This window comes from Schistocerca gregaria, chromosome X, assembly GCF_023897955.1.
Source record: "Schistocerca gregaria isolate iqSchGreg1 chromosome X, iqSchGreg1.2, whole genome shotgun sequence".
In the NCBI taxonomy this organism is placed as follows: Eukaryota; Metazoa; Arthropoda; class Insecta; order Orthoptera; family Acrididae; genus Schistocerca; species Schistocerca gregaria.
The window spans coordinates 763,849,452-763,862,952 of NC_064931.1; the positions used below are offsets into that span (position 1 = coordinate 763,849,452).

Sequence of the window (13,501 nt, forward strand, 5' to 3'; positions counted from 1 at the left end):
AAAAATTGTATACAGTCAAATAATATTTTTGGTGTAATATTCACTTTCTATTTGCATGTGCATCATGCCACATTCCACAGTAACCTTGTCACAGGATGAAGCCAAGATTTGGTGTTGGTAGGAATCTCGTTCATTTCCAGTACAATTATTTTTTTAGTTTTTATTACTCAGAAGCTGTGTATATGATACTGGTGCTCATTCGCTGTCAACTAATTTTCTAGAATTTCACCTAACATTGTTGGAGACACCTCAGCACTGATAATGTCACTGGGGTTAATTACAATGGAGATGAACAGTGTTTACTTTGTACAACTTTTATCAGCCTTTTTCAGATTTAAGGATACTGGAATGATGTATCCTTATTGCAACACTTTCTTAAACAAAGAAGTGGCACAATGATTCGTCTAAAATCTGTAACAGCTTAAGGAGCATGATGTCTACTGTACCTAACTTCTGTGTTGTTGTAGCATGTTGACTGCTACAAGGACACCAGTGAACACAGCAGGGGTTCACATCTGATGCTGTGTGCCTGCTGGTGGCAGCATGGTCCATTCTGTTTAGTACAGTGTATCTTTGTATGGCATGTAAAGTTGCGAAAAATGGAGGTCAAATACTGATCAAGATATTCTACCTAAGTTCCTATACACCAGCGTCAAATCAATCAAGAAATACAAATTAATTTGTAGTGCTGCACCATATAAAGATATTAGAGGGAGTGGCCTGTACGCTTAAGTGGGCACATGGCATGAGGGTCTGCTGCAATGGCTGGTGCCCTTGTAGCAATCATCGTGTTAATCCAGCAATGGATTAGTCACAGTATACAGTCGTCTTTGTAATTAACTTTCATTAAATATAAATGTTTGTATTAGAGGCAACTTGTAAGGGAAAGCAATTGTAGCCAGACAGAGATGAATTTATTTTTATTGCAGCCATTATCTTTATCAGTCACTAAATGCTAAAAATATCTATTGACTTCATATATAAGTAGATACAAAGTGTATGTTATGATTCCTGTATTCATCCTTACAACTATTTTCTATAACATTATTCCAGCTTTCATTATCAGCTCTTTCATAGCTTTTGTACATGCCGACACAAACTTTTGGCATGCTGAGTGGTTTAGATATCTAGTCACTGATACTCAAGTGTTACATTTATGGAAGGTATCATGAAAGAAACACAAATAATATATTATCCATTTGCACACCACTGAAAGTGCATGTGCTGTGGTGTTTGATGATGTTTGGTTTGTAGGGCACTCAGTTGTGCGGTCATCAGTGGCCGTATATTGTCTAAATTTTTTCACAGACCAATTTGTCCACAATACAATCTAGTCACTGTTACAAATGATAATGATGATGATGATGATGATGATGATGATGGATGATGATTATTAGACCATGAGCTACGGACCACATGTGCTGTGAACACACTTTAAATGTTCTCCATTTTTGCCAAACCCCTAACATTACCTTTGCTAAAATCTCTGTTTAATCCTATGAAATTCAAAACTGCATTATAAATTCACAATGTTTTAAGTATGGTAGCTACTGAATTTGATTTTTTTTTGTTAACATACATGATACATACTTTGTTGTTGTAAATTGCCCAGTATCTGACATCACTGAAGATAATTTGCTAGTGTGAACTCAATAAGGCTTGCTAATGGCACGGATGAGCTTCATCGACCACCTTGTGTATCCCCGCATCCATGACCATTCATTAGGATTTTGTAAAAAAAAAAAAAAAAAAAAAAACCTGTCTTGAATAACTTATTTATACTTAATGGCCAACAGCATACTTAGTCTTTCCTAAAAGATTTTCAATTTTATCACAGATGAAACAATGCATCAAGAGTGCTCCTTTGTTGTTACCCACCTATCATGTTTCCAAATTTTCTTTCAGATAAGCTGGTCTGAAGTGACTTTCATCCAACTTATTAGTTCTTCTCTTCATGCTCTCACTTGCACTTTTTTGCTACCTGGCAAACAGAGTCCTTTCCAGGCTGCTTCTTTATCCTTCCTGTTTCAAGGCTTCCACTATTTGTTGTATATATATGGCCACACAACTGAAGCATTAAGTACGAAGTAAAAAGTGCCATGGGGCAGACAATATACTTAAAGTGATGCCTATGCCAGTCTGCAACCATTCTGTGATACTAATCTAAAAGTAAGTACTAAAGAAATAATGTTTTTTGCTGCTATTGGCACTTTGTTGTATGGGAGGAAGGAAATCATTTTCAGGTGCACTACATTACAATTTAGAGACCAATATGTAGTGTTTGTGAATGCCACTCCTGGAAGATCTTCACTATGTCTTTGGTTTGTATTTAAAGACTATTGGTTGTGATACATCAGTACATTTAATTTTGATTCAATGACTAATTTTATCTTTATTAAATAAATAAATATAATAAATTAAAACAATCATTTTGTACAAAACACAGATTTATATTGCTTTAAGCAAAAACTTCCTTGCTAATTTACAGAGAAAGACTTAGCTAACACATGTTGGTACTGAATTTTGCTTCAAAATTATAATTCACTACATTTTAAGGTCTCACCTCAAGCTCAGTTATCTTGTACTTAGAAATAATAGTTTACTACTTTTGAACATAAATGATCATTATCTGGAAAAAGTAATTTTTATTTAAATAACAGAAATAAGTAAATAAATAATGACAAAATAAATAATAATAATAATAATAATAATAATAATACACCTACAGTTTACAAACTAACAGATGGCATGTAGCACAGTATGTTACAAGGTCATTACAAATCTGTTTAAAAGGTCAGTCAGATGCAAATTTTTGGAGCATAAAATTTTTTGTTGTGGCCCTGCACTTGTAATATATCACACCAACTGAAGTACTCAGCAGTTAGTACAATAATCCCAATAAAAAGCAGAGAACCAATCTGTGTCATCGTCCAACCCATAGTTTCATCTTACCAATACAGTTCATGTTCCTTGCACCTCAAACAGTGATAAGGTGTAACAAATTTTGTGTCTGTTAGATTAAAACCTGTACTGTGTATTGCTGATAATTATGGATAAGTATGGCCAGGTCAGTAATGCAAATAAAGTAATACATGTAAACACAAATATAAACTACCTTTAGCTATTTCTTTCACACTTTTCTTGAGTAATTTATGTAACAATGCCAAAACTTTTATTTAACAGGTTTCTTATAGCTCAGCTCATTTTAGAGTAGTGCTGCATCACTAATTAAAGTTTTCTGTAAAACTAAAATAACAGTGTCCTGGCTTTTGTGTGGAACTGTGACTTCACTGTCTAGCTCTTTTTATAAAACAATGAAATCACTTTTATTGTTGGACTGATGATTATGAAGATTTTTTCAGTATGTCTTCTGGTGGAGGTGAGTACTGATACTGCATGAGCTTCATTTCCTCAGCATCTTCATCCCTCACTATGGGAAACTGCTGCTCACCTGTAAAACAAAGCAGAGTACCAAATGGAGAATGGAATAGCTTGTCAGCAATTTATAAGCAGGAGACATACATAGTTCATGTAATGCTGTATGCAAAAGCAACTTTTCTGATTATTGTCTATTTGTTGATGTAAGTTAGATGTCATGTCCTGTTTCTGTAAGATGGTTCACTGATTATTGTTCATACTTAGTGGGCCAAATAGTACAATGGTCACAACACTGGCCTCATTCAGGAGGAATAGGGTTCATTTTCCCACTGCCTCCAGATTTACATTTTACAAGGCTTCAGAGTATTTTGGTTTACATGAAAATTTTGATGTGTGCATTTACATGGTAACAGTACTATCTTGAACTGAGAAGATCTGTACTATAGCACAGTTGTGATACATTCAAACTGTGACATGGATTACTTAGTATCTTAAAATGACTCTCAGTGTAATTCACAAGAGTGGAAAAGCTATAAATATAATTTTAATGTCTCATATAATGTAACATTGAGATAATTCATGTGCTTTATTTCTTGTCTCGAGATTATTGGTACTTTTTTGTTACAGTTTCTGTTTCTTGATGAGAAAAAGATAAATCCAGGTTATGATCAGCAAGGTTTTTGGTACTACTTGGACCCCTCCACTTCAAATTCCTCAAAGTACTGTATTCTTAGAATAATCTAAACTAACTCTTGTATTTTTAAAAAACTTGCTGATATTATCCTTTTATTACACAATTTTAGGATCTATACATTGGTGCTTCTAATACCTACTTATAGCAAGGTACTTTACTTGCTTGAGAATTTTTCAGTATCTCTAGCAGCACTCTGAGATATCAGTTTCATTCTTCTATCTTTTTTCTATAAACTTCATGTGAACTTTTATTTGCCTTGGAAAACAATGAAGCTATCATTCAATAACATGTAACAAAGTTGACGTCATTTTGTCTACAGCTTATTTCAAGCAGAAACTTGGTGGAGTTCAGTACTCAACTAAAGCACTCTTTCTGTAAACACCTGCCGATTTATTTTATTCACATTGCTATATGTTATTTTAAAGCATCATATGCCTCAATTTCATCTACTGTAACAGTTTGCTTTCATGAACATATCATCAGTACCGGTATACCACTGATGTAAGAAATTATGAATCCTACAAACCGTATTAAGAAAACCAGAAGTACTGACTGTTACATCCTTTTATATATTTAGTTGCTTGGTGCATATGAAGGAAAACCTACTGCCATAACCATGACACACAGCATGGGCAGAAGATTTAAATCTCACCATAGGACTTAATTAATATATAATAATGATATGTATATAGGGATACAGGTATTTAACATGCTACCACCATAAGTGTGAAATATGTCACTGAGTACCTTCAGTAACACTACACAAAGACAGTTTAAGCAAAAAACGTTTTACACTATAGAAAAAATAGTAACATGTTTTTAAAATGATATTTTGTATTAAACCTCATGTGTCTCCAGTTGTTACATCAGTGATATGTTTTATTTCTACTGATTTTGTAATATTATACCTTAATATCTGATTATTAATGTGTGTACTGTCTAGAAATGTATTCCATTATACATTTGTTTTTCTCAGTTATTACATATGCTAGATATAACTCATTTATGAGTCAACACCAACAGCATGTGCAGAGCTCAATGATAAATAAATAAAATAGTATTACAACTGCTGTAAAATGATAGCCTTAGGAAAATATTTGTGTAAATTCTTTAAATGATTTTTCTTTGGATTCTTGTTCATGAATAAATCACCACCTTGACATAAATTTAAATGGAATTATTATGAGGATAGCATTCACTGCTATGATCATTTTCTGCAGCCCACCTCTGACCATAATATGTTGTAGCTCATGAGTAGCTAAGACTGTTAATAACTGGGAATGCAAGTCAGAAACAAAATAAGGAAGAGCAGTTCACACAGTCTATGAATTCAAAAAACACAAACTAGCCTCCAAGTATCAATACGCACACCTAGTGGCACAAGGCTACAGAAAGGTCTTTGGTTTACAGGTGATGAGGTGATAAAGAACTAAATCCAAAAAGTTAGTCACCCTAATGTAATTGTAATATTGACTTCTCTTTACTTCACCAAGATTAGTTACTCTTCATTAAAGTTACAACACACATGAACTGCATATAAACATCTGCCTTGAAGATAGGTTTGTGTAAAAATAAAAGAAATAGGACTTTTGTGAGAAAAGAGCCTTCTGTTTCTTGCCTCCCACTCTGAAGAAAATATATGTTTAACACAACAGTACATGTCAAATATTTGCAATGTATTTTCAATATTTGGAATGTAGCTGGTAGCCCAAATACTTCCATAATCATACAGCTAAAAACCTAAATATGGAAAAACACATTCTTTTTACTTGTCTGTGGGGTATTAATCATGATAGGAGTTGCTTAGCATTAGTTTTTTCTGTAATCACAGTAGTTTTTTTGATGACTGACCATATAAAGCTTTGCTGTGTTTACACCCCTACCTACTTTCAACAATGGCAACAGAAAGGGACATCAGTTGAAATACTGAAGAATAAAATTGAACAGAAGCACTCCCAATTTTCTTTCAGAATCAGGATGAGCTACTGAATGTAAATAAACAAAATAAACTCAGTTAATCCAAATGTCAGGTTACACACCATAGAGTTCTGCTACCTACTCTTGGTCATATGGGTGCAGTATGCTTTTGTTTTCAAATGACCTGTGAAATTGTTTATGTAGCAATCTAAACAGGAAGCTTAACGAAGACTCAGATCCGTGGAGTAATTTTGCATTTCTACACAAAGCACTTCCAGAGGTGAAAATAGGCAATAGAGCATAAAAGTGTGATTCTGGTAATACACAAATCCATAAAAGGTTTTCAAATAAGTAAACAAACTAAATGGGATAGGAATAAGTGTTTAAAGTGTGTGCCAGATATCTGTGATGTTGTTATTTGTAATTAATAATTTCCTATTTCTAAGTGTTTTCCGTAAAATGTAATGGACACCCTGTCTAACACATTTGGATCTGACAAGTTTTATGTGCAGAGGTTTCCATGGTTATACATTAAGAAATTTCCTTGCAATGGTACTTATGTTAAAATTCTGTTTACTATGTGTTTGCAGTGATACATTATAATGGTAATTGATAAAAAGTTGGATCTTCTGATATCATATTATTTTATTAATTGTGTTTAGCTATTGATAATAGTAATAGATGTCTTTCTTTCAAGAAAGTTATTGAAATTCCAAAGCAGGAATGAGAGTGAAAATGACCAAAACTTTCAACTTTAAGTGTTAAGTAATGTGCAAAGATGGTGAATTTCAACAATTTAGATATGCTATGTTTTCAAACTTGAATGATGTGAAATGAGTGTGGAATGTTTGTTGTTTACCTGCTTAATATGTGAGGTTTTGAGCTAACTTTTGACAGATCGTTAAGCCATGCAATATATAAGCAATGTTGTACTTTGAAAAGTAGATACAATTGTTTCATTAGGTACTACAGCAGTTTCACAATATGTGGCAAATAAAATTTGCTTTTCTTCCATCAGATTTCAAAAAACAAACAATGGAAAAGCCATAATGGAATGTAACAATATTATGAACAGGAAAGTTGCTACTCACCATATAGTGGATATGCTGAGTTGCAGATAGGCACAACAAAAAGACTGTCCCAAATAAAGCCTTTGGCCATTAAGGCCTTTGTCAACAATAGATGTAGACACACACACACACACACACACACACACACACACACACACACACACACACACACACACACACACACGATTGCAGTCACAGGCAATTGAAAGCACACTGTGATTTCAGTTGCATGTGACTGCAGTCGTATGTGTGAGTTGCATTTGTGTGTGTGTGAGTGAGTGTTTGTGCTTGTGTGTCTACGTCTATTGTTGACAAAGGCCTTAATGGCCAAAAGCTTTATTTGTGACAGTCTTTTTGTTGTGCCTATCTGCAACTCAGCATCTCCACTCTATGGTGTGTAGCAACTTTTCTTTTCATAATATTGTTACATTCCATCCTTTTCATAATACTGTTAGATTTCAAAAAACCTCATAAGTATTAGTATGCTACATATTTTGACTTTATATCACTTGCTTTTAACCATCTATTTAATCTCTTAGTTTCCGTTCAGTGAAGAGATGTAGTGAGGTGATCATATGCCCCTGGCAGAAGTGCCACAGATGTTGGTTAGAAACCGTTCTTTTATGTTACTACTTGGACAAAAAGACACTGTAGAAACAACAATGCCACAACAGTGTGTATTTACAATTGTAGACCAATGAAAAGGCTTTTTCTAGTAGACATAAGATACAAACACAAGGGCAGGAGAACTCACATAACTGTCCCAGTTAATTCTTAAGTGGTCTTTCTTTTTTGTTTCTTATTGTTAATCAGATTCTGCACCCCCTCTGTGTCTAGACCCTTGTTGGGGGGCTATCTTGCCACTCCTGTGGTACAGACCTGGTTTAGTGCATATTTAAGCCTTGTTTTGATTGTTTCCCTTCCCTCTTCCAGCACCATGTTATAGCTGGACTAATATTTGCAGAGAAAGACTATCTTTTACAGTAATGTATCTATTGTTTCTCATCTCTCACTTATTTGCAAATGTTAATGTATATTATATATTATAAGCTGTTTTAAGTCTCTCTTCTTGTGCATGTACATTTTAAAATTTGTATAACACAACAGAAGTATACTGAGATCTATTTAATTATGAACAAATGTTGTTCTCTGACACTTAAAAAAATAGAATTTTCTTTTTATATCATCCACCTGATGTTCAGAGCTGAGCTTAGGAGAAATCACATTTTCTTAGGTCGATGAAATACACTATGTGATCAGAAGTATCCAGACACCTGGCTGAAAATGACTTACAAGGTTATGGAACCCTCCATCAGCAATGCTGGAATTCAATACGGTGTTGGCCCACCCTTAGCATTGATGACAGCTTCCACTCTCACAGGCATATGTTCAATCAGGAGTTGGAAGGTTTATTGGGGAATGGCAACCTATTCGTCACGGAGTGCTGCACTGAGGAGAGGTATTGATGTCAGTTGGTGAGGCCTGTATGAAGTTGATGTTCCAAAACATCTCAAAGGTGTTCTATACAATTCAGGTCAGTACTCTGTGGAGGCCAGTCCATTTCAAGGATGTGATTGTTGTGTAACTACTCTGCCATGCACCGTGCATTATGAACAGGTGCTTGATCATGTTGAAAGGCGCAATTGCCATCCCCGAACTACTCTTCAACAGTGGGAAAACAAGAATGTGCTTAAATCATCAATGTAGGCCTGTGTTGCGATAGTGCCACACAAAACAACAAGGGATGAAAGCTCCCTTGATGTAAAACACGACCACACCATAACACCATCGCCTCTGAATTTTACTGTTAGCACTACACACGGTGGTAGATAACGTTTACCAATCATTTGCTATACCCACACCCTGCCATCAGATTGCCACATTGTATACTGTGATTTGTCACTTCACACAATGTTTTTCCACTGTTCAATCATCCAATGTTTATGCTCCATATATCAGGCATCATTTGGCATTTACCGGCATGATGTTTGGCTTATGAGCAGCCACTCGACCATGAAATCCAAGTTTTCTCACCTCCTGCCTAACTGTCATAGTACTTGCAGTGGATCCTTATGCAGTTTGGAATTCCTGTGTGACAGTCTGGATATTACACATTAGGACCCTCTTTGTGGGCCTAGGGATGTTTAGGAGTGTGGAAATCTTGGGTACAGGCCTATGACACAAGTGAAACCCCATCACCTGACCACGTTCAAAGGCCATGAGTTCCACGGAGGGGTCCATTTTGCTCTCTCTTGATGTCTAATGACTACTGAGGTTGCTAATTGGAGTGCCTGGCAGTAGGTGACAGCACAATGCACCTAATTTGAAAAACATTTGTTTTTGGGGGTGTCCAGATACTTTTGATGACATAGTGTACATTGCAAAGCAACACTTTTTCTGCATTTGTCTTAGATACCTACAATAAAAATTATTAGGTAAATGAAAACTTTCTGTCTATAGGCTCCTATTGTGGTTTAGTGTTGGAGTGTGATGCAGAAGATAAAATATTTCCAGCCTTTCATGTGAGTGGCACAGACAGTTTTCTGATATGTGAAGTATGGTAATTGTGTGTACAACAATATTACTCTATCACTTTACTTTTCAGCTTAACAAGTCAATAACCTGTGAATTATTGTGCACTGATATAATGTAACAAAACAGAGTTCCTCTCATTTCTGAGGAAAAACAGTACCTGGAACTGGATTCCCATTAGGCAGCAGTTTCATGACCATTGGACCCATGAGGTATCCCTGTGATTCAGTGGGCAGATACTGATGAACATTAGTTGAGGCAGCTCCTTGGGAACCTATGTTTCCATCATCACTTTCGTTGTGCTCTACAAAACAATATATTTTTTTATCATCATTTGAAAATACAATTCATGTGTAATCAGGTAAGGAAATTACCTAATATATTAAATGTTTGTTTCCCTTCATCTCCGTAATGTTTACACATTGTACTTTCTGATCACACAGTTTATTTTAATAACTTCATCAGTGTTATGAATAATTTTAGACTAACTTCTAAGGCATGCTATCAGCCATTTGAAGTAATAGAACATACACTTTCAGGTAATAAAATCTACATTTACATGTCATGATTAGCATATGTGAGTTGCATAAAGGTTCCAGTTTTAGAGAGATGTTTATGATTACATACACATCTCAGTGATACTGATTTGATACAAGAAAAGTTCATTTTATATATAAATGAAAACCAAGAGCAACATTTGCCATTGTATTCCTGCGTGTGTGTGTGTGTGTGTGTGTGTGTGTGTGTGTGTGTGTGTGTGTGTGTGTGTGTGTGTGTGTCATGCACACACTATAATGTTTGTCTCAATGATCTATCAATAAGATTTACACCATGTATAAGATTTACACTGAGCAAAGTGACTATTACTGAGACAGATTTTATTTTGTATCACAGGGTACTTGCAGTGCCATTACTAGCAGCATATGTAAACTATGATCCAAACCTGGACTGGAGTCATCGATTATTGGATCAGTTTTTGTTAACTTAAGTTGTCAAATGAAAATTATTGTAGTTTTGTATCTGGTGTGTTTTAACTCAAGACATAGTCCTGTCAGAAGTAAAAACTACATTTCTTCTGTGGGCTACATGATGTATTCAAACTAACATACACTAATTTTTGTGGTATTTGACTCTTACGAAGAAATTCTTACCAGCTGCAAAAAAGGGAACTGGTGTAGGAAGGAACAATATAAATGTAATGGTAACACTGGAGAAAAAAGCATAGAAGGGACAGCAATAAGATCTGAAGGAACATGAGTTGTTAGAAAGAGAATCAGACATAACAATGCACTGACAGCCAAGGCTAAAATTACAGAACATTGCAAACACGCAGCTGTTTGTAACTATTACGTTGAAAATAAAAAGTTTAACTTGAAAGAAGTCACAGGGTGCACTTTTAAATCTATCCTAAGTGCTATCAAAGTTAAGGAGTGAGTGAGTTGGATATGGACAAAATATAATAAAGTAAAAAACAAAATTTCAAAGAGGTAGACAGAGACTTTAAAGACACAGAGATAATGATCACTCAGCAGGTGTACAAAAAAGAGAAGGAGAAAAGTTTGCAGAGATTCCGAAAGATAAACGTGTGTTACATAAAATATATAACTTACAGGTTTAGAAATGCAATTGACACATCTACATTTATAATGCACTTGTGTTGTTTATCTGTTTGTGTGTGTGTGTGTGTGGGGGGGGGGGGGGGGGGGGGGTTAAAATGACCTAAATAGTGAAAATGTAGACGATACAGATATGTTTCATTTCACCTTCAGCAGCAGGATATTGTGTTTCTGTTGATGACTTGTGTCTACTAGCCACTCATTTTGAATGATACCCCTCAGAGTTGTCAAGATAGATCTATATTCTGTGAACCACTATTAAATGTGTTGTAGAGGATACGTACCATTTGACTGCAAACTAAAGTTTCTTTCCATTTTAACAAGTGATAGTATATGGGAAGAAAGCTTGTTCTCTGTCTATAATGACCTCGTTGTCGATGGGATGTTAAACGCTAATCTCCTCCTCCTCATCCTGAAGTTCTTTCATTTAGCACCCCGCAAAGCAAACAGGCTTGTAATAACTCACGTTGAACATCTTTATACATGCTTAGGTGAGTTGTTAGTGCTATCTGAGGATTACACATACTTCAACAGACTGGTAGAGGCCTTTTTTAAACTGCACCTGTCTTACTGTAACTGTCTTACTGTAACTGTATCAAGCAATGTTTGAACGACGGACAGGAGTTGGCAATGGTGCACCGTTCGGGTTTCTTGTGCAAAAAACACGGTTTTTGTGAATGTTTATTTGAATTTTTTATTTTTATTTTATTTTTAAGGCGTGCCGCTTATATGTTTCCAACATTTGCAAATCGGTTCAAATTTTGTAAGAAGGTAGATAAATACATGTAATTAATGATCGTCCTGTTGTTTTGCGAAAGCGTCATCCGGTGCCAAGATATAGGCAACATGATTCGAAACACAATAAAAAAAACCTATACCGGATGAGTCGTCGCCCGAGTGAACAAAAATGTACGTCGGTTGCCAAGCTAGAATAGAAGGGAGAACCGATAGAGATACTCAAGACACCCTCCGCCACACACCGTCAGGTGGCTTGCGGAGTATGGATGTAGATGTGGAATTTCAAAATTATGGTAGAGTGAAGGTTTGGAACCAGGATGAAAAATGCTCTTGTTATAGCACAAAAAGGTGAATACGTGCTGGGGAGAGTTAGGGATGTAAAAGAAGGGAACTAGCTTTCCGACTTATTCTGGCAGCATTAAAGGCAACGTCTTGACATATTCGCTTATTATTACGTAGTAAGTCGAAGCATCCCATTTTCTGTGCCAACCATTCAACCTTTGAGAACTCTTACTTCATTATCTCCAGATGAAGTACTGCTGCATCAATACATCTGACATCTCTGTCTCCAGGCATGATGTATCGTTCGTGTAGTCAGAAGCAGTTACATTTATAACATCGTCTTTCTCTACATTATTGTTTAGTTACTGACGCTTCACAATTTTTCCAAATCAGATCTGATATGGTTATATCTTTTATCAGATATCACTTCTTCGTGGATGATTACGTCGTTTATGGGAGGTCTGGGAACGCAACTAAAGTAACCGCAAAATCATTGATACTCCCCCGAGGTGCATTCCAAATTACTTGGGAACCTTGGCTGACACTCCATCTGAAACAACGTGCTACACTCCACATTCCTGCCTCACCATCTTCATACACTCCGTCCTCTCATCCAAACCTCCCAATACTCCGACAAAAGGAAATGAACTAGCATGTCCCCCGCCTCGAACTGACCGGGAGTTTGTCCTCATCAGACATCGTGGTCGGTCATTCGCTCTGTCAAGAAGTTACCAATCCAACTGCAGATCTGACAAGATATAACAGAGGACAGATGCAGAACCAGTCTTGGAGTCACTTGATTACTCACGTCAGTCTTGCCACATGTTGCGTCTCCCTAGATTGTGTACCTTTTGGTACGGCTGTTTGGGTGATCAGGGCGGGTGTTACAATGAGACCCCTCTTATGGTTCCGTTTCTCAAAACTGATGTCCGCAGCCCGTGGTCGTGCGGTTGCGTTCTCGCTTCCCGAGCCCGGGTTCCCGGGTTGGATTCCCGGCGGGGTCAGGGATTTTCTCTGCCTCGTGATGACTGGGTGTTGTGTGATGTCCTTAGGTTAGTTAGGTTTAAGTAGTTCTAAGTTCTAGGGGACTGATGACCATAGATGTTAAGTCCCATAGTGCTCAGAGCCATTTCTTTTCAAAACTGATGACTGTAAGAAACGCAATTCGTGGAAGAAATCAACTGCTGGCTTTAAGACCCCTGCCACCACTGAACGCATTTCGAAAAAGACTAACGAAACATTGGCTGCATAACAGCAGCCTAGACGAGGAAGTG

The 13,501-nt window shown here is 36.3% G+C and overlaps 1 protein-coding gene across 1 annotated transcript in view; it reads right to left on the reverse strand.

Annotated features, from left to right (window-relative positions):
* Window positions 1–2,311: 2,311 nt before the first annotated feature.
* Window positions 2,312–13,501, reverse strand: part of LOC126299256 (rhythmically expressed gene 5 protein) — a 163,388-nt gene continuing 152,198 nt past the window's right edge. The window contains exons 5-6 of the mRNA XM_049991051.1: window positions 9,752–9,895; window positions 2,312–3,451 (exon numbers count right to left, since the gene is read on the reverse strand). Of these exons, the coding sequence (XP_049847008.1) occupies window positions 3,345–3,451; window positions 9,752–9,895 (251 nt within the window). The 3' untranslated portion in view covers window positions 2,312–3,344. The remainder of the gene's footprint in view (window positions 3,452–9,751; window positions 9,896–13,501) is intronic.